The following is a 22,114-nucleotide window of genomic DNA, read 5'->3' as shown; positions in this document are numbered from 1 at the left end:
CAAGCCACAAGCTCCGTTTCACAGAGTACAGCACATGTTTTATTAAAGTATACATCAGAATACATTAAAAATTTCTGTTGATCTGGAGGAATCTGAAAAAACTCCAAAACTTTGGAAGAGTTATGATCTGGCTACAGATTTCAGGTCTGGTCCCCGGTGAAAGCACACACTCCCAACACATCTGAGCTTAGAAAAGGCCTCAGTCCCTCTCCAGATTTTGAACAAATGGCCTAGTTTGTAATTTTAACCACGACATTCACCTGCCCTCCATTTGCACATGGAGACATGGGGAGGGTTTCAGCAACACAGAGAGCTGTAGATGGACAACTAGAAATGATGTGTTAAACTGGCTTATTTGTGCAGCAGAAAGCTGCCCATACAACTTCTCTGAACTCCCCGTGGGGACATCCAATGGATTCTCTTGGAAGAGCTCTGCCAGATGTCCGGGCTCTGTACACGCACTCTGGTGTCACGTGGCCATCTGACATCCACTGGTTAAAAAAAATCAGCATGAGGCATTTTAACTCGTTGGCCCTTTTTGGGTCCTTGCATAGACTTGTCTAAGACACCAAGAGGAGCAGAAAAGAAGCAGTCACTAAGAAAAGCGGTACAGGGACACGGGGCAGCTAATTCTGGCATGGCAAAACTGGATGCTCTGCCTCATTTTACAGAAGCGAGCAACTTTGGGAGACCGCTGTCAGACCCTTTTCCCAACTAGGGCATCAGCAGTTTCCCTGCAGGGGCCAGGAAAGGATTTTTCTCTTGTGACACACTGTTTGGCAGCAGTGAACACTATTTTTGTTTTCCTCTGAGACACGAGAGACTTGCTTACAGCTTTGGACGGATTGTCACGCACCAGTTCCACCAGCTTGGAATAGCCCAGTGGATGCAATTACTTCATGTGTGGCAGATTAAACCAATTTCAAACCAAGGAGGTGTCTTCCCTTCCTTGGTAAGGTTGGGCATAGCAGCAGAAAGCCTTCCTGCAAATCATCTTGGGAATTCACATAACACCTCCCTGCTCAGACAGGGACCAGTGACACTGGTGACACCTGCAAGTCCCCTGCTTTGTAGCACAGTACAAAGTGTAACGTTCAGTCCTTCCTACCAGGGGCTTTAAGAATACCAGAGACTACAGGGGAATAATTTGAGGCAGACTGAGGAGAAGCATAGATGGAATAGCCATTTTCTGCAAGTTTTTGTACACACAACCCCTGCACATTTTTTCCAGTGCTCAGGAGGCACTAAGCTGAATGGCACAGCAGAGCCCATCCTTCCCCGGATTCAGCCCACGGCTGCAATGAAAACCATTACTGTCTCATTGCCATGCAGTGATCCGTATCACACCGGTCTGAAGGACCTCGTTCCAGATCCTAACAGCCAGACATCCCTAAATCACACATTTGCCATCACAAGGGGCAATGACTGGCCTTCACTTCATTAATCTCAACAGGCACTGCTGCCTCCAGCCACGCTGCTGGGCCCCTTTACTCCAGAATAACGTGCCGTGGATCAGCATCACTAAGCATGGACTACTGATGTCTGTGCACTCCATGGGGAGCAGTTAATTTCCCAAGGCTGTTTATTTGTCATATGATCATTTTTTTATTTATAAAGGCCATACCTGCATGAAACCTGTTATGTCCCTCGATTTCTGCTCCACACAGAGCAGAGACTAGTTACAGCGATGTTCACTGCTGTACATTAGGCAGGAAGGAAACGCTGATGTTAGCGAGAACTCTGCATGTTTTAAAGATCTGACTCGAATGTCACTCCCGTCTCCTCCTCCTGATCTCAGCGTTGGCTGCCATGTTTTGACAGCGGGGGCGAGATCCAAATCCCACTGGAGGCAGTGGGAAAGCTCCCACATGCTTCATTAAGTTTCAGGCATTTTCAAATGAATAGTTCAAAGCAAAGGGGGAAAAAATAAAAGCTCTCCCCTTAAACCTTTCTGCAAGAGCTACAGAAGCGAGCCCAGGTCCCCGTCTCTTCCCACCGCGCCATGCACAGGTCCCATACTGCTGGATGGGACGTCAGGTCACCCAGCACCAGCCCCAGCCACCAGTCTGGCAGGCAGTCCTGCACCCGCCACTCTGGGCTGCAACTCAGCGCTCAAATAAATCCATTTATCAAGATAAAAGTGCTTTTTGCAAGATCAGCAGTGGCTCCAGGGTGACCAAACCCTTTCTGAGCGGATGTGATGCCCATCCTGGGAATGGACCAGGCAACGGTGGCTGCCCACCCCAACAGCAGCAATGCATAGGGTGCAACACAGAGCCACCACGGTGGCCTGTCCTGCATCAGACCCAGACTTTGTCAGATCTGGCATCCTCATTTCAGCAGCACGGTGTTACCTTGGCCAATACCAAGTGTATGAGACAACAGAACCTGGACACTGCTGTAAAACCGATTTGGCAAAATATGCAGAAGTGCACACCCACTGCCTTTGTTGTAAGAGCTAGAGACTGACTTAAAACCTGAAGCATGGCCTCTAGAAGTAAGTCCTGACTTCCACTGCTAGAGCTTTCCCAAAACCTGGGCACACCTGAACTACCACAGTGCAAACCCTGCCACAGACCACAAGCACAAGGACTCGTCTTTGGCCCTGCGAGGAAGTCACCAGTCACAGGGCACCCGGAGGCAAAACCAGCGGGTCCTTTGGAAATGATGCCATGTAACTCATCTTCTGATAAGCACATTTTATTTCCCAGGGTAGTCTTCAAGTAGCCTCCACTCTAATAATACTTGAATTTTTGGGAAAAGCAAGTCTTGGGGGAAAAAACAGCCTTGTTGGGTATATTTTGGTGTATTTTTAAAGCAAGGTGACAAAACCTGGCAGATTGCCAAACACAGAAAATAAAAATTTGGTTTGGTATCCAGATTAAAGAGATGCTGAGCTTACACCACTCACTTCTGTTATAAACCAGTTAAGGAAGCTCAGTAACAACACGGGTCCTTGTAAAAAATAAGCTGCCAAAAATGCTTTTTAGTGAAAAGTTCATATTGAAAACAACTCTCCCCACCCCCACCCCCCATTTAAGCATCTGTTTCCTATAAAAATGTCTTTCCCCAACCCTCTGAGATGAAACTCGTTACCAAAAATATTTGCTCCCTAGATTGAGGCATGGTGGTACATCAAAGAAAGCACAGGCCAACTCATTGCATGAGGTATTTGAGCAACAGCTTTTCCAAGGCCCCACAGCAGCATCTCCAAACCAAAATCTCTTTCCTTTGGTTCTTTGAAACCTACTTTAAAACTTTTAAATGCCTGCATAAAACACAGCCCTGCTGCCAGAGCCAGCCTATCCAACACACAAAAAAAGCGCATGCTTTACGGGTGAAACAAGGCAAGACTGTACCATTTGACTTTGGAGCCATTCGATCAGAGCCTCCGCCGTTGAGTCTGGGACCTGGCAGCGCAGCCCCTCTCTCTCGTCTGCTTCCATCATCTCCAGCAAGCCCCGCAAGTCCTCCACCAGATGCAGTGCCCGCAGGCCCCCCATGAAGGGGGAGGTGGGGGACTGGCAGTCAAAGATGCCGTTGGAGTACTCCAGCGCCTTCGAACCTGGAGGGAGCAAAATCGCATGGGGTCAGGCACGAGACAAGCAGGTCAGACGTACAGCAAGGCTGAGAAGTTCTAGGCAGCATTTGCTTCCAGCAGGCATTTAACTGAACCGAACTCGGTGCTGGTGCTCGATTCTGCCCGCACCACACAACAATTTGGAGAAGGGCAAGCCCTTGCTGGCATGCTACAGGGGTGGAAGCTCCAGCAGGAACAAGGAGGGCTTATCCGACAGAGGACGCGTACGCCACAACCATGCCCACGGGTTCAAGGCGCGGGCTGAGCTCCTGCTCCTCGGGATGTATCCGAGGTGGGAAGTATCGTGGGGGGAACAGGCTCTGCTAATGCTTTAGTCACCCTGTAGGGATTGCGTGACCCAAGTCAGACAGTGATGGTGTCCAGAGGAAACCGTGCTCTGCATTTTTCATGTAGGAGTATGTTATACTGCTCCAAGGCACTGGAATTTTTAAAAAAGAATAAAGAAAAATATGAAGATAAATAAAAAGACCAAATCACTTCTACACGAGAATAGATTTTAAACCCAACATGACAGGGTAGCACTGACATTTGCATGTTAATAGAGAAAAAAGCTCTTATTTGCATAAACTCACAGTACATATACTTGACCTACATTAAAAGTTGCTATATATTAAGTAAGGAAGGAAACTATGAATTCAGGATTAAGGTTGATTATAGTCAACCTAGCTAATTCCAACTATAATTCCAGCACACTGATTTGTGACCTTAATACTGTAATGCCTCAGCACAATGAGACGTGTTCATGACAGAGCATCACTTGTACTGTCAACTTCTGGAAACTACAGTGATATGCCATATATGCACTTCCACGAACTTTCATTCACCTCATCTGGCAAGCCACAAAAACACAAGTATTCTGCTAATTCCCTTTGAAAAAAATAAACAGAAGAAATCCCCAGCAACATAGGAGTTGATAACCCTTTGTTATATTACTTTATAGGTCTGTTCAGACACATGGGTAAACGAAGTCTGTGGTGACTTAAACATCCCAACACCACATTTTATTTTTGTATTAAACCTCATCCAGCCATAACCAACTTAGGCTCTTGGAAACACAGATACATGATTGGAGCCAAATACCAGTATCTACTTATGGAAATTACTAAAGTCACAGCTTCTATGTATTTTTAGAGATCATTATGATCCAACTGAATCCACTTTACATGTGTTCCTGCTATGTGTCCTTAATATCTTTAGGAAAACTGTAGAGAAAAGTCATTGTTCAAACAAAGCACGCACTGCACGATGATTTTTTTTTTCCCTAAGGGAAATTATTTTAAGTGGAACTCTTAAAGACTTTATAACTGTGTTGCTATCCTTGCAGAATATTTTTTCTGTTTGGGTAGCTGTTTGCATAGCTCTGCTGGAATAGGATTAAACTATTAACTTCTTGCTGCTTTGTTCCTCTGTGTTGTGTACTTATATTATTTTCTAACTCACTAGACTCAACTTAAAAGCAGAGGCTGTATACTTTGCGATGCCTCCCCTGGTCCGCTTACAATTTACAAGTACTTATAAAAACCTCAAATGTTCAAGGCAGGTCCAAACCAAATGTTTGGACACAGAGCACTCCAATTTTGAAAAAAGGAAAATTCGATTCACATTTTAACTCTGTAGAATTGAGAGAAGTTCAGACTAGCCAGTATTAGGCAAACTTATTCTTCCCGCCTTGCAGCAGCTCTTTAAACACATTCAGCCTGGTTTGAAACATGCCTTGTCCTTGGCTTTCATGGTGTTGTGTGCACCAGCTGAACTGCATCACTCAGCCACTTTGAGCAGCATTTTGATAGAGGCTAGGAGAAAAATTACAAGCCCATAAAAATTAGCCATGTCTGTGTGTGAAAGTCTGTGCAATCCCTCCACTCCATTTTTTTGTAGTCACTGAGCTGTAATGGAAGACACCAAACACGTTCCCTTCTCAGCCTGAAACTCTGCCCTCCAGGTATGACAAAGGAGGACTGAAACAGCTAAATGAACAAGCTGCCCCAAGTGTTTACCTGCTATAATGCCATCCATCTGCTCCAGAGCCGCAGCGAGCATGTCACTTGCATCACTCATCATCTTCTCTCTTCTCAAGAACGATCACCAGCTACACCATAAGGAGCAATAAAACACCAGTAGTGTGAGTTGGATCCAGAGCCTCCAGTCTGCAATTCAATCTGCAAGAGAGAATTTCATTTCACTGCATGTTCTCTGAATTCAAACACCACCGTTGCCGGACCAGCAGGTAGACTGGGACCCTTTGCTGACCACAAGACTTGGAGTTGTTCACCACCAGGCATGAACTGGCATCAAAGAATCAAAGCCCGCAGGTCCGTGCCACTGAAGGGGCATCCTACAGAGCACCCCAGAAATCCCACACGGCACTTCAGGGAAGCTTGCATAGAAGACACAGGCCTCCTATCACTAAAAGGAAGCTGCAACACAGCAACAAAGCACAAGTCTATCCGGTGTATTTTTTTCTCCCCAGGAATTTGCTGGTACAGAAAAAGAGCAGTCTGACCATTTGCCCAAGATCTCTGGATGTCTGACAATCCAGAAGTCCTGGGCATGCAATTATTTACCTACAGGCAGCATATCTCAAATGCCCAGGACTCACTAGACATAGCATGCACACACAGACTACCCCCCCGACAATGTTGCTCCGAGCTTAGCAGAGATTCACACCGTCATGATGCAGTTCCGATCCTACCCTCAAAATTCTGAAAGCCAGAAGTGGTCCCCAGAGGAGCATTTCCAGCAGAGCCTGGAAAAGCAAACCTGCCGGATGTGCTGTCTGGGCAGGTGAACTACCACACACTAAATCCTGAGTTAAGCACGTGTGTAGGTACTTTGCTGAAGCGGAGCTGCAGAGGTCAGAGGTGTGCCAGACCCCTCCACCCCAGCACAACAGACACACAAGGCACCGAAATAGCCCAGATTGCAGTGGCTTTAATCTAGGACACGCGAGACTACTTCTGCTATAAATACAGTTAGGGAACAAAGCTAAACAAACACCAGGAAGGAAAACTTGCTTTAACCTTTTGCATACCCTGCCATTTGGTTTTTGTATTAGGCCACACCACTGCTGACATTTGCCCCAACATAAACAATTATGAAAGTTGTTCACAGTTGCTCTGGCATAAATCCTGGAAAACAGTCCACTAAAAACCAAACCAAAACAAAACAAAAATCCACATTATAAACTGAATTTTCCCTCCTACGAGTCACCTTATTGGTTTGACCCAGCTGGAAGGTAGCTTTTATTGGAGACTGCCAGATAGCTTTGCTGAAATGCTACGGTAAAACACCAACAAACATTTAAACTTCCACATCAAAACTTTTATTACATAAAGTAGGTCCAAACTCAAAGGTAATTTTTGAAGGACAGCACAAAGACTACTGTGCTTTTGACAAATGCCTTGCTTTATTATTTAGTTGCCAGAGTCAGAAAAGCCAAAAGAACTTCAAAAAGTCAAAATACCTGCAAGTAAAGTAAAGGTATTGCAAATCTTAAAAAATGCAGTAGCATCATAACTGAAGACTTCCAAGCTTCAAGAAGGAAGCCCCCCAGTTTAAACACAATGTAAACAGTAAACTTCAAGCAGTACAATACCTGCCATAATATGCAGATCCTTCAAGATATTTGGTCTGGTGCCTCTAAGCCTGATAAAAATGTGCAGAAAACACAGCTTTTGCAAACACATTCACTTGGATAATTCTGAAGACAGTCTTGTCCTTTCTTCCCCCTTTAGGATATCCTGGCTTGGATAACCAGGTCCTGCTGAAGTCTAGTGAACATGGGCATCTGCGCTGGATTTCCCTCTGAAGGCAAAGAGCACACAGAGAAACCCCAGGACTGCTGCTGCCCCAGGCAAAATGCTGATTCCTCACAGCTCTAAGTGGAAAAGGACCAACAACGCAAAGCATCCACAAACCTGCAACAGCCAATTAATGCTTGGGAATCAGGAGTGCCCACGATCTTCCCAGTGTGCGTAAACACCTGATGGGGTGAGTAAAGAAGACAGAGCCAGACTGTTCTCAGTGGCACCCAGTGACATGACAAGATGCAACAGGCACACATTAGAACAAAGGAAATTCCACTTAAGCATAAAAAAAAGTTTAAAAAAAGATTAGTTTTTACTGTGAGGGTGGCAAGCACTGGAAGGAGTTGCCCTTTTGGTGTCTCCAACCTTGGAGCTACTCACAGACTGACTGCCCGGCACAGCCTGCCCTGGGCTACCTTGCTTTGGGCAGGGGGTGTGCTGGAGGCCTCCAGAGGTGCTTTCCCACCTCAGCCATCATTAAGCTCAGCACGGCTCATGATCAAGCATTAAACATAGTACTGAGGCGGCCGCCTAGGCAAAGCCAAGCTGCAGGCTAAAAACATGCTAAGGAACAGAGTGCTCCCTAATCACATTTGTTCACAGTGCACCCCTTGTTCCTCACCTTCTGTCAAGGAGACACATTAATTGGGAGCAAAGAACTGCTAATTTACATTTGCACAATAAAGCCATGGCTCATAGGCACAGAAAAATCACCATCCCTGGACTTCATCCAGGCACAATCACTCCTCACGTTTCCAAAAAAAGCACTCCTTGCTTTTCCTAAACAAGGGTTTTGTCCATGGTTATCAAAAATCCCTAAGACAGCTCTACTGAAGGGAACAGAAGTGGCAGACGGTGGTACTAACAGCATCCAGAAGACCTCCAGCATTTACCCCAGTGTTACCAGGTCCTACCTCCAAGGAAGGAGAGATGTCAGTCTACAGTGTTTCCTCCACTGCTACTGCAAAAGGAGTTGTGCTGCCGAGAGCAGCAGTGAGAAATTTTAAGATAAAATGTACTGAAGCGAGACCATGCAAACACAGTGATCTCCAAAAACCCTTCCAACACTCATGGAGCATCTGTTAGCAGCCTGACCAAGCCTGCAGCTGATAAACTTGGAGAGGTGAAATAGAAAGAACAAAAAGCCCTCAAGGCAAACAGCTGGAGATGATGCAACAAAATCCCATTTCCCCCGTTATTTGGTCCTAGAAGTGGTCATTGAAAACTAGCCTGGAATGGCACATCCTGCTCTGGCCACCTTCCCAGCACAGCGCATCACATCTAGCAGTCAGGAAGTAAACCGCTGTGATAGAAAAGTACTCCACAGTATGTTGGAGGCATCCTTCCCCAGAAAGGGCAGAGGATTCCTTTTATTCTTTGCACACCACCACCGGCACACGGGGAACAGATGGGCAAGGGGGAAATCAAAGACCTCATACACCAGCAGACCAAAGAACCAAATTGCATGAAACAAGAAAAGACAACAAACCGCAGGAGGAAGGGGGTGAAAAGGGGAGGTGCGGAGGGAGTCAAATAAAGGCAGTTATTAGACAGAAGTCATAAATCAGCAGTCTTTGTGGATTACAGGGAAGAAGACAATACTGAAACACCAGCGGCCTTGATCCCTCTGCCTGCTGAAGGGGTCTGAGACTGCTTCTGACTTCACTTGAGAGGATCCTGAGCTGACCCTCCCCGATAAACATGTTCCTTTCTTCGTTTTGTTTTTTATGGCTTTGGTCTAATAGAAATAAAACTTAAGACAAAACTCAAGGCTTCAGGGTTTGGGGTTTTTTCAGCAGTGACTAAGGAAAACCACAGTCAGGTAACACGAATGAAAATCCATCTTTAATAAGTGCAATGGAGTTCTTCAAGAAAATAAGGAATAGCTAATATGCTAATGATGTAAGCAGTTTAAATTCCTTTCATTCACAAAAGCAAAAAGGAAGGAAAAAAAAAAGAAAATAATCATTTTAACACAGATGGATCTATGACATGGCAGATAAATGACAAACCAAGGTGCACACAAGAGATGGAGAGGCAGATGCACGAAAGCCACCCATGGCATAATACCCATCGAGAACACACCTGAGAGGAAAGTACTGACAGTACCCTGTGTGACAGACCATTTAAAATAAGTTTTCCCTTGCTTTCCAAGAAAATGATGACTTACCTTCCTTATTCCTTCAATACATACACAATCAGTGCAAGATGGGGTGGGGAGGGATGTTTTTACAGAAGTAGATCGCCCTTCTAGAGCTCCCAGCTGAATACCTCACTCATGCCAGCAAGAACAAGCACCACTCCATCAAGGCTGTATTTACAATCCACCATTAAAAAAATAAAATACAAATGCAGCTATCTCCACTATCAGTTACAATTAATCTTATCACTAGCTGGCATTTCTGCTGCATTCCTGGCTGTTACGGAGAAGATGTTATTTGGTCTTACTTGTTTAATGTCCCTTCCTCTGGTTTGAACACACCAGCCGGTTGCTAGGGCTATGCTGTTCACTTTTCAGTAGGTGGAGATTTTTTATTTTTATTTTTGAATGACATACAAACCCTCCGGCTACAGTGCTAGTGAAGATGTATTCCAAACGGCTTACAGAGAAAACAAAACACTGTAGTGCAAAGCCAAGGAAAGCTAGAAAAAAACAAGGGGCTTTGTGAATGGGAACTGCAGTCTGCTGGATGCAAACAGGAAAACTGCCTGAATATGGATTTCAAAATCAGATATTTAATTAAGATGGCAGACTTTGGAAAAAAAAAAAAAAAAGGCGCTTAAACATTTTACATATGTAGGAAAATTATAGTTTCCCCACCCAGAGGCTCTCTCTTTCCTAGATCAAACAACACAGAGACGGGCATCTAGGGGCAACATATTCAAGCCTCTTTCTTTTTGAGGTGGTCTCATTCTGGAAGTCCACCTGCAAAACACACCACGCTTTAAAACCCAAAGGTCTGCAGAGCTGAGGAGAATCAGCTGCCTGCTAGCAGGTCTGAAGGCCAAAAGGACATACCGTACCCTGTGTGCAACCTCTCTGGGGAAAGGGCAAGGGCTGGCCTTTCATCCCACTCGCCTTCCTCTTTGTGCACAGGCTCCTCAAACGCTCAGCATTTGGAAAGAAAGCATCAGCTACAGATTATTTTTATGATATGATGCAATAAGATGGATGACTTGAGTTTCCCAGCTCTCCCATTCCTACATAACACTCCTTAAATCAGGAAATTTTGATACACAGGAATGAAAAAATCTCGATTAGGGCTTGCTTCTGAGAACTGCAGAGTTTAAAAAAGGGCCCCCAAGAGCAGGCTGTTACCCCAGAGCAGTCTACCACAAAAATACAATGAAAAAGCCAGAAAACTGCAGTCACCTCTTATGAGAAAGGTGGAAGGAGAGAACCTGTTCCATGGCAAAAGTAAGAGCCCAAATTTCACCTTGCTGTCAAAATTCATGTCCCTGCATTCTTGGTCCTACATTTACGAGACAACTGCAAGAGGTCTGAAGCATCTTCTAGATTTGCCTCTCTCGCCTCACAAGCCATCCTTAGCAATTAATTTTACAAGGTAAAGCTCTATTTCACGAAGATAAATGCCATTTCAGACACATTATCACATCTGTTTGTGCTTCTTCTGGCTGACCAGAAGAGAAACATGAACACACAGAGACTTACTTGCAAAATACATTTCAATCACAAATAAAACAGGCTTCAAATGAATTCAGTCTAAATCTCTGGCACAATTTCTCATGGGATGTTTTGAAGATACTCAAGTATAGTGCCACCAGTCAGTAGCATTTTAACACTTAATAACGAACACATTCAGCTGATTTACACTAGGAGTCATTAACATTTCTTTTAACACAAAAAAGACTCCATTTCATACCCTCCAGGCCTGAAAGAAGAAACTAAAAAAGAAAATGGACCCTTGCTGAACATATCGCTCTGGCATTTTGCAAGAGATGAGCAAATGAAAATTAAAAAGTAAAATCGGGAAACGCTAGATATATCTTAATGCGAATAACGCAGAGCAGTACCTTAGCAGGAGGCCGGGACAGGAGACTGGCTAGGTCCCAAAGATGCTTTGAGCTGCGCCGTTCAGACATCGCTCCCTTTCCCCTGGAGAGCCCAGGGCCACGCAGAGGCAGGGACTCCTCTGCTCAGGTACCCCTGGGCACGGGGACACCTCCCGGCACCCCCTCTCCACGGGCACCCCTGCTCTCATGGCCGTCATGAAGCGGGAAGGCCTGGTGAGAGCAGGCACGTCCTCTGGCTGGGCCTTCCAGGTACAAGTCCTCCTCCTCAGGAGGATGGCTACCAGGGGCCCTGCCCCGACGCGGGAGCCCAGGGTGGGCCAGGCTCAGGGCCCCGCCAGCCTGCAGGCTCAGCACCCTCCGAGAGTCCAGCGCTCGACCGTGCAAAAAGGATGAACATCATCAGGAACAAAACCCGACCCAAACGCTGGCAAAGGCTTACTTAAACTGATGATGCCTGTTTATTTTTATATGTATATAAATAAATTCCTTCTTGAATTTGCTGAACTCTAGTCAGTGACATCAAAGCAATACTCTTCTCGTATTACGCAGGACTACAAAAAAAGCAACAAATGTCCCTTTGTTCCCTGACTTTAGATCCTTTCTTTGTTCCCTGAATTTCATTATTCCTTTATTATACAGCAAACATTATTTATTTCCTTTAACTGATAAAAATTAATGGAAACACACTGAGGCTGAAAGCCTATCCCACAGTATGTAAGAAGCATCTTGAGATAATCTTGAGAGATCAAGGCACAGAAGACACTTGAAAGTATTTTAAGAGCATAAAGCACAGAAGTCCTTCCAAGATATAGCTGTTTATACCTGGGAAAAACTTACCTCAAATCACACAACAACTTTTGTTACCAACCAGCTCAGTCACGTTCTGCACTTTGCCTTAAAATTTGTTAAACACATCAGTCATGATGCAAAAGCTAAGCCTCAACAAGCTAAGCATCCATCCTTCAGATACCTTGACAGAGATGTATACACAGCAAGCAGCTTATATAAAGGCCCAAAGTCTCTGAGTCAAGGCTTATGGCTTAGATTCATATCCAATTACAAAACAGACCATTTATTTTGGTCTGCAGTACTGAAATCATTCTGGTTGCTTATCTCTGCTACCCAACTCTCCAACAGCTTTTTTTTGTTGTAATTGAAAGGAATTTTCAAAACACAGCAGGTGACAGGTTACGTTGTTCTGTGATGCACAAGCGAGCTCTGTGATTGCTGGACGACGCCGAGGCAGCCAGAGCAGCAGTACCTTACCTGCAAAGCAGCCATGTAATGCAAATACCTGTCTGCAAATGTTCTTCAGACTCACTTTCACTCTACTCACAAGCAATCCAAGGTCAAACAGAGGCTTGCAAAAAACCCCCACAGATATACTTCACTGCAGGCTGTTCATGTTTTACTGGTTAACTATTTAGTAAATGCCTTCAACTACTCACCTTAGAGAGTCCGAGAAATCAATACGCTATTTTCTCACATTTTGCTTGGGTCCAGTCATTAGAAAAACAATTGAGATATTCATTCCTCACTCTGAGACTGCTAATGCAAGCAAGGAAATGCCTCACATACCCCAGCAACATGTTACTGACACACTGTGGCCACACCGGCTGCGGAACAAAAGAGGCACTGTTGGGTCAGAGTCCAAAAGGTAGCTCTTCAAAATACCATAAGAACCACCAAACCCTGAGCGCAGACCCACGTTTAGATCTGATTTCATAGCTCATGCCGCTTTCTGTTAATGGGCTGGATCCAAAGATCAAATTCACAAACTTCCGGATTTGAAAGGGTTTGGCTTTACATTTTGGTCTAGGAGTTTCCAGATCCACAGTTTCAGTGTTGTCACTGCACAAAGCAAAAGTAGAGGGCATCCACCATCAAAAAGCCCAGAAAGTAAATAAAATATATTTAGCTTGAACAGTATTTTCATATGTTTAACTACCAACTACTTGTAAAGAACAACAGAAAACCCAATACTTTGTAACACCGCAGCACCAATTGTTACATGAGGAAAATTTTCATATAAAGCCCCAGCTTTACATCCTTGCCCTTCCATCTGCCTCTGATTTTGTTATCTCAAGATTTATTTTTCCAGGAGGAATATGTAAAAGAAGAATGTGATTATCTGAAGTATATGCCTTGTGCATGAGGATACTTATGTTTTTTAAAGACTCATGATTATCTGAGAAATTGAGGTTGCCAGTACCACCACTGAACCACTGATACACCAACAATCCCCTGATACAGCACGATTAGCCACCTCTCTCCTCTTGGCGTTTTAAAAATTAAGCAGGGTAAAATTCAACATTGTTGAGGACTTCCTCCCCGCCCCCCGCCCCCCCCCCCCCCCCGGGGGGAAATGGGACTGAATTTTAAAGAGAAAAATATAGGGGAGAAAAGTGAAAAATAATAAATTGTAGGCCAATTTTTCACTCTGGTTTTCTCTTATTCACCTCAAAAACATGTGTTTTCATCTTCTTTTCTCCCAAACTAAAGCCCTTTGCCAATAGCTTATGCTGGAGCTTTGCCAACAGCTTATATTTAGGTACTACACTTGGAAATCTGAGACATTCTACATGAAGACAACCTGCTTTAAGGCAGCACGTGACTTTAATCACTATTAAAAATGGACATTGTACCTTTGAGATTCCTGAAATATCAGATGTGGGTACTGTGCACTTCAAAACACAGACTTCAAAATTTGAATTAGTTCTCAGCTTTGAAAAGGCTCAAGTAGTTCATGTGCCAAACACATTCCGAAATGTGCGTGTTTGTTCTCATCAATGAGAAAACAAAGGCAGTCACCTTTGTGTTTTGACAACTGCTGTGCGTGCTACGCCATCGCCAACCAGAGCAGCCACACGTAAAGACCCTACAGCGCAACGCGCCATCCCGCTGCAGAACAAGGAGATACCTCTTGCCCAGGGAGCGTAGCGCTGCGAGATGAGATGCTCTCCCCCATCCCCTTGGGACCACCTTCCCCTTCCTCCAGGACACAGTCTGTGTTTGCTGCCCAGCTTCAGAGCTGCTCATTCAAGCCCAAGGTGAAAAAAAGGCACTCGCAGATATAGCTTTTTCCCAGCACTACCCTTCCCACACAACCTCCAGTTCCTAGGACAACACAGCCCCAAGTCTGATAACCAGAGATTTCCATAACGCTGGAGTAAGCAAGGTTTTTTTAAATTTTTTTTTCAGCCAGGATCAGAGCACTGTTGATTTTGTCTTGCTTTTTTAACACCAAAGTTTCAGCACCAAGATATGAAGGACAAAAGCCGTACGCTCTCAGTTGGAGGAAAGGGTCCTGCTCTTCCGAATCCTTGCACTGATGAGTAGCAAGCAAACAAATCCTGCCCCCAAACCCTATTATTACAGTGCAACTTTAAGGAGCCATACACTGTTCTCGCTGCTGCCTAATGCTCACCCTTGCTTAGCTGGGGAGCCATGTGTCCTGCCCACCCTTGGGCCAGTCTCGCTTCTCAGCACAAAGGCTATTTTGCAGCTGGGACACAGAAACCAGCTCTCTTGCTGCGCACTCCTTTTTTCATGAAAGTCCGCAGCCGGCTCTTCAGGACAGAGGTGCTGCCTTCTCCATCCCACCTCCACCTCTCCTCCTCTTGTCAGACTGACACCTCCTCACCACCCTTTGCAGAAAGATATTTTCATGCCCTGGTGCTCTTTGGCCTCCAGCATCACCCAAGGCTAAAAAACTCAGTGGAGCAGGGGCTGAGCTGTGCCTGGGGCTCAGAGGAGCTCACAAGAGGAAGATACCAGTCCTAGGAGAAGGGGAACAACGCTGGAGCAGGCTGGAGGGCTACACTGATAGTACGGTCATGGGGTACAGGTGATAATGAAGGGTTTTCACCAGCAGGGTGGAAGGAGGCAAGAGGTCAGCATCAAGCCAGAGCTGTGACCTCTGCAGGAACAGAGCATGAAACAAACCTGGTCCTGGCCCTACTGTCTTTCCTTTCTTCTGCAGCAGGAAGAGGATGGAAGCTGGGAAGAAAGGAGGTGGCAGAGGAAAAGGTGACTTCTTTCTGCTTCTTCTCCAGGAAGAGAGAGAGAGACCTTAGGATGGAGGGGAGCAGCCACTCTCCATACTGTGGCCAAGCTTCTGTACAGATGTAGGAGGGGGAAATATCCCACCCATCACCCATGGCCCCATCAGCAAGATGAGCAGAAAGTGCTGGCTTTACAACAGAGGAAGATGCAGCTCATGAGATGAAGAAAAATTTTAGCAGTCAGAAACTTAAGACACGCTTGCATCGATGCGTGTTTGATGCCCAAGTAGGGACAAGAGTGTAGCTGCTACAAATCTACCTAGATGGGCTAACAAGGTTACTGAGACTGAGTTTACCTGCTACAGATGATCTGCTAAATGTGAAGCAATTTTTTTTTTTTATTACGTAGAACAATGCAAAATGCCTGTTTCATTAGATACAACAATAAACTGTGGTTTATTATTGACCTTACTAACAGTAGGCTGCCTTTAGTAGACAGGGCTACAATGCACTAAAACGGAGAATAAGGTAACTTCTAAGAGCAGTGCAAGAAAGTTTACAATCCAGTTGTGGCAGTACAGTGAACACACCTATAAACCACCTGGTTCAGGTACCAGAACAGTTTAACTGAAGCAAGGGGCTGCAAAGCTTTCTCAGGCAACAGGATAAGCAGTGGATGGGTCAGCACACACACCACCACCCCACGCTGCCCAGGCCAGTGGTGCCACGATCAAGTCAGGGAGTCTGAAGCAAACTTAGGTGTGGTTAAATCACACAACAACAACAATAATGTAGAAATACTGTCCTGTGCAAGAGGTGAATTGCCGCTCTCTGTTATTAAGTATCTGCAACGTGTTTAAGCCAGTCTACAATGCTGATATGCCAGTCGGGTTTACAGACTCTGCCGGAAAGCCAGTTTTACACCATAAACCTTGCAATATCCAATTTCTCCCAAAACTCGATATCTTACAGAGAAGTAATTCCACTAGGATCTTAGTTTTCATGGAGAAAGAAAAAAATATTATTGAGCCACATGGTTACTGAAGGAAGTTTGATGTGATCTGAGAATATCCTGAAAGTTAGAACACAGGAAGCCTGTTATTTGCCATGTAATATAGTAAGGCATAGACTAGATGTGGATGGGGGAAGCAGGATCACCTGACTTTTTTTTTTTTTTTTAAAGTCCACAGTAGAGGGGAAAAAACCAAACCAGCTTAGGCTGCTTAACTGTTTCCCTTCCCTCAACCCACAGATGTAATTAAAATAAAGCTTCAAAAACAATTCAAAGTAATTTAATACTATTTTAATTAAAAGCTGTTTTTATAACATAAAAAGACCAAAAGACCTCACTGCTGCTTCATAGTTGTACTGCAAAAAAGTGGTTCTTGTGTAACTTCGTAGTTTTCTAACTTTCCAAAGCCCCAGTGTAACAGAAGATAGCAAGGATGGAACAATACACCTAGGATTTAAAGCTCTGCCTAGCCCATGGTTTATGCACATCTAATTAGCTCCTCCTGCACCCACACACACCCACCCTTGAGCTCTGGGAACTGCTAGTATAATTCCTGCAATTAAAAACTTTGATGCCAGAATCCTTGTTTGCCAAAAGGAAGAACAACAACCAGAACAGCTGGGCATGTTTTTACAGGAGTGGATGCCCAAAAAGCTCAGATCTGAACTCTCCCAAAGTTCAAGTTATTTATTAGGAATCTGTAATCCAGCACCCCATTGCCTCGAAGGACCACCATGGTCCCTCTCCAGCAGAGCAACCGATGCAAACCAGAAGTTTTTGAGCTTAACACGCTGCGGTTTTATTTGGCCATATCCAGGAATCTCGCCTGGATATGGGATAAAAATACTGAAAAAGTCTCATGCTGTAGCAGCATCACACTCTGGTTTCCCTGTCAGAGACCACGTTAACTTCTTACTGTGTCACAGACATTGGCAACGCAGACAGATGAGTGAAGGAACGTTCACCTGCAACGATGTGAAATCAAAACTAGTACAGAACAGTTCAATGCGTGTGTATTGGGTTTGTGTGGGAAGGTTTTGGTAGAGGGGGGCTGCAGGCGTGGCTTCTGTGAGAAGCTGCTGGAAGTTTCCCTCATGTCCGACAGAGCCAATGCCAGCCGGCTCCAAGACAGACCCGCCATTGGCCAAGGCCGAGCGCATCAGCGACCATGGTAGAGCCTCTGGGATAACAGATTTAAGAAGGGGGGAAAAAAACCTCCAAAACTGCTGTGCAACAGCAATTGGGAGAGAGGAGTGAGACTATGCGAGAGCACCAGCCTTGCAGACCCCCAGCCAGTGAAGAAGGAGGGGAGGAGGTGCTCCAGGCACCAGAGCAGAGATTCCCCTGCAGCCCATGGTGAGGAAGACCCTGGTGAGGCAGGCTGTCCCCCTGCAGCCCAGGGAGGTCCACGGTGGAGCAGATACCCACCTGCAGCCCATGGAGGACCCCACACCAGAGCATTTGGGTTCCTGAAGGAGGCTGTGACCCTGTGGGAAGCCCGCGCTGGAGCAGGCTCCTGGCAGGACCTGTGGCCTGATGGAGAGAGGAGCCCACGCTGGAGCAGGTTTTCTGGCAGGACTTGTGACCCCACGGGGGACCCACGCTGGAGCAGTGTGCTCCTGAAGGACTGCACGTCGTGGAAAGGACCCATGCTGGAGCAGTTCATGAAGAACTGCAGTCTGTGGGAAGTTGGAGAAGTTCGTGGAGGACTGTGTCCCGTGGGAGGGACCCCATGGTGGGGGGCAGGGGAAGAGTGAGGAGTCCTCCCCCTGAGGAGGAAGGAGCAGCAGAGACAACGTGCAATGAACTGACCCCAACCCCCATTCCCCGTCCCCCTGCACCGCTGCAGAGGACATAGAGAATTCGGGAGTGAAAAGTTGTGCCCGGGAAGAAGGGAGGGGTGGGGGGAAGTTGTTTTAAGGTTTGGTTTTAGTTCTTGTTATCCTACTCTGATTTGATTGACAATAAATTAAACTAATTTCCCCAGGTCGAGTCTGTTTTGCCTGTGATGGTAGCTGGTGAGTGATCTCTCCTTGTCCTTATCTCAACCCACAGGCCTTTCGTTATATTTTCTCTCCTCTGTCCAGCTGAGGAGGGGAGTGATAGAGTGGCTTTGGGGGGCACCTAGCATCCAGCCAGGGTCAACCCACCACAGCATGCCAACTGTTTTTGGATAGATTAATGAGCTGTAGTACTTCCATAAAAATGTTCCTCTGAATACAAAATCTCAAGATAAAACTTCAAAAACCTCAAGGGATCAGATACACTTTTAATGTTACACTTCTTTGAAGTACCTTCCCTTTGTATTTCAACAACACTTCAAAGTTTTCCTACTTACATACAAATCAAGTTAGACAACTGAGGCCAAAAGAAGCAGACATTAAAAGTGTTTCCCACTCTCCCAACCTTCAGGTGGGGTGGGGGGTTAAACTCAGTCTTGTAGAAATTTATGTATTAACTCTATGCAGATTTTCACTAAACCAGCTGATCAAGAAAAAGTTCATATATCAGAGTCAAATAGAAAGAGAGTACAGCCCCAGTGCCCCCTGCAGCTGAAGGTCCTGGTCCCAATAAGCAGCACAGGTTTAAGTTGCAGGATGCAAATAGTCTCGCCAGCATCGAGAGGGATCAATGCAAGTGCCCAGTCCAGGAAGACCACTTGAAGGAAGAGGCTGTTCATGGGAAAAACAAAAGTCCACCTGCACTGTCAAACTGAGGTGATCATCTTCAATGGTTTTCTTCAGAGACAAGGGGGAGAACTCAATAGGACTCTCAAAACACTGCCAATGTTGCCAGTGAAAGGGGAAGGGGGTGGCTGGCAAGACGTACTGAAATATAACGAGGTTTTTGTGCCTCAACAAAGAAGTTGTCCTCACTGTCTATTAATATGCCAAAAAAACCCCAACAAAACCAAGCACAAGTAAACAAATGGTGACACGTCCTCATTATCATTGTGATCCAGCAGCTTCCTCAGCAACCATTTGAACATCTGAAGCCAAATCCTTCATGGTATACATGGAGGCCTCAAGAGATACCTGGATATAAGTCTTGCTTGTTCTCAAGCACTAAAGAAGTTTTAAAAGGTTGATTTTTGCTTCATATATAATAGATCTATAAAAATAATTATTTATATTAAGACTATGTGCCTACTGAGCCATCACTGGAGCGACTGATTCTGGGGGGGTTTATTTAGCTCTGAAACACTGCAGATTTTGTTTCCCTAGCTAAAGTTAGGATGGGATCCTCCCTTAGAGGAGAATCGTACTCTCTGCTGAACAGAAAGCAAGCACTGAGACAGTCTGGGCTTGCAGAAGACACTGGTGATGCCAAGGCTCCAACTATGATGATCCTGCTGCGTAGAAAGGGAAAAGTAAATCCAAAACTGGCAAGAATGTTTACTTTACATATACAATAGACCTACAGCTTCAGCCTTGTTTAGGAAAAGAAACATTGCTTATTTCAGGATGTAAATCATCATACATCTTCATGGAGAGGTCCTGTCATAGTACAGCTCCTCTCAGGGACAGTTCATCATTTGTTTACCACTATCCAGTAACAGCCTGCAGCAGAGGCGTTTAAGCAGCTATGTGAAGTTGCCTCTTCAGTCACCAGACAGAAATGGGGTAGCTCTAGATCACAAGTGGGCTGAACTGCTCACAGAAAGGTCCGCTGCTTCTCCCACCCCCTCCAGCAACACTACAAAATCACTACGGTGAATTCCATTTCACTAACAACAAATTCCCCCAACTGGAACATGCCTTACTTTAAAATGTGACTGAAAGTAAGAAATCGAAAAAAAGGGTTTCCTTTCTCATTTTTGGAGTGTAAGACTTATTACAATACAATGTGAGTGGAAAATACAGACTGATATTAAACTTGCTGCCTTAAATACAAGTTTCTTATAAGTGCCAAAGTAGTGCTTTCCAAAATGGAACAATAACAGGCTCTACACAACTACTACTGCTGTTACAGGCCTTACAGATTATCTTTGATCAGAGCAGATTATCTTTTGATCTCCCAACTTTTCCAACTCCGTTTTTCAAGCTAAAGTAAAGAATCTTTGACAGAAGCCCAGCTCCTTGATATTGTGATGTGAGAGAAAAGGAAAACACTCAGAACAACTCTCAATTCTATGAAAAAACATCCAAAAAGCATTGTCCACATGGCAGATCCTTGAGAAAGCCATGGTCTCCTCATTTTTCATCAATCCTTGATACATTTTTGGAGAAAAGTCCATCTGGCCATACATTTAACAATGTATAACAGCAATCATCATTCCAGTTTATCTAAATTCTGGTTTAACATCCAATGTTAAAATAAAAGGTTTCACAAGTACATTCAGAAAAAGAAGAAGAAAAAAAAAAAGCCAGAACAGGTATCTCTGTGGTAACAAAGAGATCTCTGGCAATGGAGGTATCCGAGTCATGCAGTTGGCCTTTGGGATTTGTTTTCTGCCCTTTATTAAAACTTTTGACAATTCCAAATAGCAAGCTCTTCTTTCCTGCAAATGTCTCAAGGATCACAAATGCATTCAGACCTTTCATAGTATTTTCAAGAAATATCAGCTCCTGCTCCTCTACTTGACTTGCAGGCGAAATCTGCCATTTTAAGGAGATAATCTTAAGCAGCTTTCCGAGAAGAGTCAAGAATACTAAACTGCCATTTCTGTGCTCTGGTTTAATTTTTTTTTTCCCCTCCCCTAATATTCTCTTTAAATTGTCTTTAAAACGAAAGTGGAGCGCTATCCAAGATGAAGTAGTGTGTTGTCCTGTATTTTACAGGCTGCAAGACCTGAATCAGTACTGTCAGCTAATTAAAAACCTTCAAAAAAGTAGGGGTTTAATTCCCTGTGTTGCATTATTATGTCTAAAAAAAAGTCTTAGGAAAATAACATAAGACGACTACTAGATGGCACTCCATTTTTCTAAACCAAGGTTCGGTTATCAATGAAACAAACACTGATGCTTGGCCAACACTTCTGACACTTTTGTGCCTGTTTGAAGCTTCTGCAAACCTATTTTAATGTTACTTAGGCAAAAGCTGCTTATAATTTCTGAAATTTCTTTGTTTAAGGAGAAGAAACCTTAATTCACGGTCACTACACTGCAACACCAACTCTGTCCTCAGTGCTGGAGAGCATTCCCAGTTCCAGTCGCCCTCTTCTAACACAGCACAGCTGAGGACAGACCCCAGGACAAATTCTGCATCCTGTGTTGATGCAGCAGTCTACCAACACAATGGATATGCTGTGAAAAATACATTATTTTCCTAATTCCAGTTGCCAAACTCAGAAGAGCTAACCTGACTGAAGACAGGCATAAAGATGAAGTAAATTGGGCATTAAATCAAAAGAAACTTCTTAGCTAACTAGCCCTGAAGGGCTTAGGTTAAAAGTTGCTCACCTGAGCTGGGACTCCTGTTATTCTCGTCTTCATGGCTATTTTAACACATTAGCTTACCCGACTAGAGAACATGAACATCTATCTACCTGTGCAAACTTCTCACTTGTGGGAACTTCTCACCAGTAGGGAGAAAGCCAATGTTCCACGTGCAAATAGCATCCAGGCATCTCAAGCACAGCTCCACACTGCTACTAAGGCCAAACTTAGTGTGGATGGATATTCAACTTGTGACTGAGCAATCATTATCTCATAAA

General features: G+C 44.7%; 1 protein-coding gene across 5 annotated transcripts in view; it reads right to left on the bottom strand.

Annotated features, from left to right (window-relative positions):
* PPFIBP1 (PPFIA binding protein 1) overlaps positions 1 to 22,114 on the bottom strand; it is a 150,971-nt gene that overhangs the window by 49,929 nt on the left and 78,928 nt on the right. For all 5 annotated transcript variants that reach the window (XM_049822217.1, XM_049822218.1, XM_049822215.1 and 2 more), the window contains 2 exons: positions 5,599 to 5,760; positions 3,360 to 3,565 (listed from right to left, as the gene is read on the bottom strand). In XM_049822217.1, coding sequence (XP_049678174.1) covers positions 3,360 to 3,565; positions 5,599 to 5,662 — 270 coding nt within the window. In that variant the 5' untranslated portion in view covers positions 5,663 to 5,760. The remainder of the gene's footprint in view (positions 1 to 3,359; positions 3,566 to 5,598; positions 5,761 to 22,114) is intronic.

Source organism: Accipiter gentilis, chromosome 18 (genome assembly GCF_929443795.1).
Source record: "Accipiter gentilis chromosome 18, bAccGen1.1, whole genome shotgun sequence".
Lineage (NCBI taxonomy): Eukaryota > Metazoa > Chordata > Aves > Accipitriformes > Accipitridae > Astur > Astur gentilis.
The sequence above is the reverse complement of the archived record's forward strand: the minus strand, read 5'-3'. Positions and strand labels throughout refer to the sequence as shown.